Genomic DNA, 4,179 nt, shown 5'->3' with positions numbered 1-4,179 from the left:
GGAAAGAGTTGGAAGAGACTTGTGAGCTCCTCAACGGAGACGTAGGCACTTCTTTGTGGAGTGACCAAACTTCGGTGAACAAATCTTTGTGTCTCACTTGTCAATTTTTTATGATTTATTACATAATCTTGTATCCGTTGATTCTTAGGGCTTCAACCCATCTATCTCTTTGTAAGGTTTGAGCTGTAGGTATCTGGAGAAAAAGGTTGGAACACATCCTCTGATGCTTGGTAACTCGTGGACTTGATTCACGTTGTTGTTGCATAGGCACATTTTCGAGTTCCCCTAGAAATATCCGAAGTATCAGCATATTTCTGCGGAACCTCCGCATATTTGCGAAAAGTCCGTAAAAATTTATGAAGAGTCCGCATTTTGCTGATCCGCTGCGTTTTAGTTTGTAAAATTTTTAGGTTCCGCCTATTCACCCTTTCTAGGCGACATCAGATTCTTTTCAAACTCGCCCTCAAATGGAGGCTCTGAATAATATTAAATCCAAAACTTGCTTTATTCAATCTGCCGAGGCTCTGAATAATTTATCTCTCTAACCGATGCTTATCACTCTAACTGATGCCTATCTCTAATTCAAAGACTAACCAAGCTAACAAATCTGAACTGAACTAATCTATCTCTAAGATGTGGGCTCGGCCAAACTGGATAACTCACGGTCCTTCTTCTTGTTCCTTTGAAAATATGCCTTGCCTACAAATGAGTCCACAACACATGATATATCTGATGTTCATGCTAACCTTCTTTTAGAGAACATTGTCTGGAAGCTCGAGCGAAGGGAATTCGATCAAGAAATCTTTTGGATATAAATTTTGATGTTGATGATACTTGGGTCGATGTCGGATTCATCTCTGATTGGATTGTACACATTTGATCTGCTAATTGGTGGTCGGTTGCCTCCAATATGTGCGTGCAATCAGCGCATTTTAGCTAGAGTTGAGACCATTTTAGCAGGTGGCTTCACAATGCATATATTCAGCTCAGGGTGTTGTGCATGAGAAAATGGTTGTAAGATGAGATGTTTGGAAAAGTAAATGTAGATGAAGTAATCATTGATTCTTAACTTAAGAAAAGTGAGGTATTATTTAGGTCAAATTAGTAAAAAAAAAATCTGCACAGTTTGGTACATGTGATTTTAATGAAAACTTCCATATATTTGAAAACAGCACCATAACATGTTTATGACAAATTGACATTGCAGCTAATGGCATATCGACATATCGTGCACCTTATAAGTAGCAGGCTTTGAGTAATATCCAGAGTTAGTATTCTTTCCATATAAGAGAAATAGAAGAGGCTTTCCGTGATAACTGAATGATGTTGCGGAATCTATGCAATCTCATCGACATAGAAGACTATAAAAACCTTGTATTTCTCCTGTACATATTCATGAAAAGATTAAGCTTATTCAGAATGTAGTGATAACTAAAGGATCAAATATTTAAAGGATAAATACCCTGAGAAAAGACGATGGTTTTTTCACCCACCCAAACAGCAAAGTCAGCCAGCAACCTTGGAGGAAACAAAATTGACTGCGCAGAGGCAATATCCTGTGACAACAATTAAAGGCAAAGTCAGAATACATAGTATAAAAAATCATCAACATGAGCCTATGATGAATTGCATTAGTAGGGCCAGTTGTCATGTAGTGATTAAAACGCCAATAAAAATATGCTGTAGTATATATAGTAAAAAAAAACAGGAGAAGGTACAATGAATCATTATAATAAATTTGAAATAATGACTATATGCTTTAGGGCAGCAGACTCAAAAAAGGACAGTATGATGAGTTAAATCACTTAGATTAGTCCATATTCTCAACATGGATGGTGGCTTTGCCGAGTGGGTTCAGCAGAAACCACATGTTCCTTCTCCATAGTTCCTGAAGAAGTTATGACATGCAAATTACCTTGTCATTCATGATGGTTAAATTGGCAACAACTTGGATAACATCGTGCTTGTACAGAAGGAACGCTGCCTTCTTGTGACTGTCATAGTAATTATGATCAGAACATGCATTGTCAAAATGGCGCCGAATATGAGAAAATCTGAAAATGACGACTGAACAATGTGGGTGGTAAAACAATCTCATCAGGCAGGCTCTGCTCATTTCCAAGCTGGTGGAGTAGCTGATCTGCAGTGCCACATATGGGCTCTCAATCAGCAATGAGCTGAAGCCAGAAAGGAAAAGATAGCAGTCTAGCTCTTTGCAGGCATATCGTCAAACACTTGGGGTGCACTGGTTGTGCATGAACGAACACGTACAAACCTCAGGCTTGCAGGCCTTGCAGAGCGAGCCGAGGGATTTAATGTGAGCGCCCACGTTCCGCTGCGCTCGCCGGTTGGTCGGCGCGCCCGTGTACCGCAGACAACGAGGCTGGCTTTGACGTGCTCTGCCGAACGCCCCTCCACCCTGCCGTCCTTGTCTGCGCGCTGCTAACGCCGGCCACATTCTCTCCGGACTCGCCCGCGCCCGCGCCCGCTCCCGCGCATACCTCCGCATCGTCCAGGAGCAGTGGCAGGTCCACCGTAGCCGTGGTCTCCGCTGCCGCCGCCACCGTACGCCCTGCGCATCCGACGCCGACTCCCTCGCCGCGGCCACACGATAGCGTCATGGGCGCGGCACGCGGTGTATATCCACGCGGCCAGCGTTGGGCAGAATCGTAGCCATGGCGCGAGTGCGTCCCTACGACCGGTGTTGCAAGATGCGAAGACGACGGTGAGGAGCGGAGAGGAGAGGGCGGCTTGACAGACGGAGATGGCGTCGGCGGCCTCGGACTGATCCGGGAAGGCCTGTGACTATGTGCAGAGCGATGGGATCACGTGGGACATGGCCTCCAGCGGCGCCACGGAGATGCGCTTTGAGCGCGAGGCGGGGAAGGGAACAGAAGCGCGGAGAGGATGCGGCGAGGAAGCATGAACCAGTGACGGACGTCGGAGAGGAGGGTCGGGTAGGAGGAGACGGTGGCGCCGCTGTAAGGATATGATGGCGGCAAGAAGCAGACGCGCCCCTTATTTTACTACTCATCCATACGTAAGCGATGAAGTTATAATAACATTAAAGCTATAGACATCCTATTTTATGTCTCTTTATTTCAGCTCTGGTTTAAGATGCAGCTAAAATTCTACCTGAGGCCCAACGAGAAGAGATATTCCCTCCGATTGCAAATCCCTTCAATTATAAATATAGATCGTTTTAGACTTATATATAAGAATTAAGAAAGTAGATCAAATAATCTTGTTGTCTCTTATTTATTCTGTATTGGAAAAGATAACTCATTCATTTATAAGAGTGATAGTATTTATTAAATAAAAGTAAGAAGAGATAAAAGAGAAAAAAAATACATAGAAGTTTAAAAATAACTTATATTTAGAGAATAGTTGAAGAGACTAAAACGATCTACATTTGTAATTAAAGGGAGTATATAGCTCGATCCAATCTCAACAAATTAAAGAACAACATTCTCAATCAGGAGCTAATTGACGGTTGCGAGTAAGGTGATGAAATGGCATAGTAAAATTTGAGAGAATAGATGACTTTTTATCGTGAAATGTAACTTATTAATATGGTATATATTTAAGTATTTGTAATTTTTTATAAAAAAAATTAAAATTAATACAATAAAAAATTGGTGATAAATAAATAAAAACAGAGATAGTAAGGGTCTGTTTGTTTCAGCTGGAGATTCTGAAAAGCAGTTTATACAAGCTGGATTATGAAAAGCTGGATTGTAAAAAGCTGAATTGTGAAAAGCTTTTATATTGTAGATTTTAAAAATCTTTGATGGACAATTTAGTAAAATAGACTTTCACGAAAAAAACTGAGAAAAACCAGCTTCTCAGATTCTCACAATCCAACTAGCAGATTTTAAAAAAATATAACCAAAAACTATCTGTTTGTTTCAGCTTCGGATTGTAAAAGCTGAAAGCCACCATCCAAAGCTGAAACAGACAAACCCTAAGTAGATCGGCAACCCAGCTATCATCACCAATTGTTCATTCGCCAAGCTTCAACCTAAAGACCCAAAAGGCTAAAACATCAGAATATCCGAAATTTGCAGGAGACTTCAAAGCCCGTATTGTCGTGTTTTTTTAGAAAAGAAAAATCCGGTAGCGGTACCTAGTAGCCGAGTACTGTCTAGTTTACTCTCTGGATCGCACAATGATGGAGAT

The 4,179-nt window shown here is 41.5% G+C and overlaps 1 protein-coding gene across 2 annotated transcripts; it reads right to left on the bottom strand.

Moving 5' to 3' along the window:
- Positions 1–558: 558 nt before the first annotated feature.
- On the bottom strand, positions 559–3,003 carry LOC133925831 (uncharacterized). Of its 2 annotated transcripts, none has more exons than XM_062371581.1 (4): positions 2,276–3,003; positions 1,916–2,140; positions 1,463–1,556; positions 559–1,383 (listed from the first exon to the last, which is right to left on the bottom strand). In XM_062371581.1, exons 1-4 carry the CDS (start codon positions 2,507–2,509, stop codon positions 1,346–1,348), a joined length of 591 nt encoding a protein of 196 aa, XP_062227565.1. In that variant the 5' UTR covers positions 2,510–3,003; the 3' UTR covers positions 559–1,345. The 2 variants fall into 2 exon arrangements, with proteins under 2 accessions (XP_062227565.1, XP_062227566.1); XM_062371582.1 differs by having other exon boundaries at positions 1,494–1,556.
- Between the last annotated feature and the right edge of the window lie 1,176 nt (positions 3,004–4,179).

Source organism: Phragmites australis, chromosome 8 (assembly GCF_958298935.1).
Source record: "Phragmites australis chromosome 8, lpPhrAust1.1, whole genome shotgun sequence".
In the NCBI taxonomy this organism is placed as follows: domain Eukaryota; kingdom Viridiplantae; phylum Streptophyta; class Magnoliopsida; order Poales; family Poaceae; genus Phragmites; species Phragmites australis.
The sequence above is the reverse complement of the archived record's forward strand: the minus strand, read 5'-3'. Positions and strand labels throughout refer to the sequence as shown.

What these genes read in the sequence shown, in the direction of transcription:
- LOC133925831 (XM_062371581.1), bottom strand. Translation starts at nt 2,509, where the DNA reads ATGCGGAGGTATGCGCGGGAGCGGGCGCGGGCGCGGGCGAGTCCGGAG. An exon ending in GCAAGGCCTGCAAGCCTGAG is followed by an intron (nt 2,141 to 2,275) that starts GTTTGTACGTGT and finishes GTGGCACTGCAG; the next exon opens with ATCAGCTACTCCACCAGCTT. An exon ending in AACCATCGTCTTTTCTCAGG is followed by an intron (nt 1,384 to 1,462) that starts GTATTTATCCTT and finishes GAATATGTACAG; the next exon opens with GAGAAATACAAGGTTTTTAT.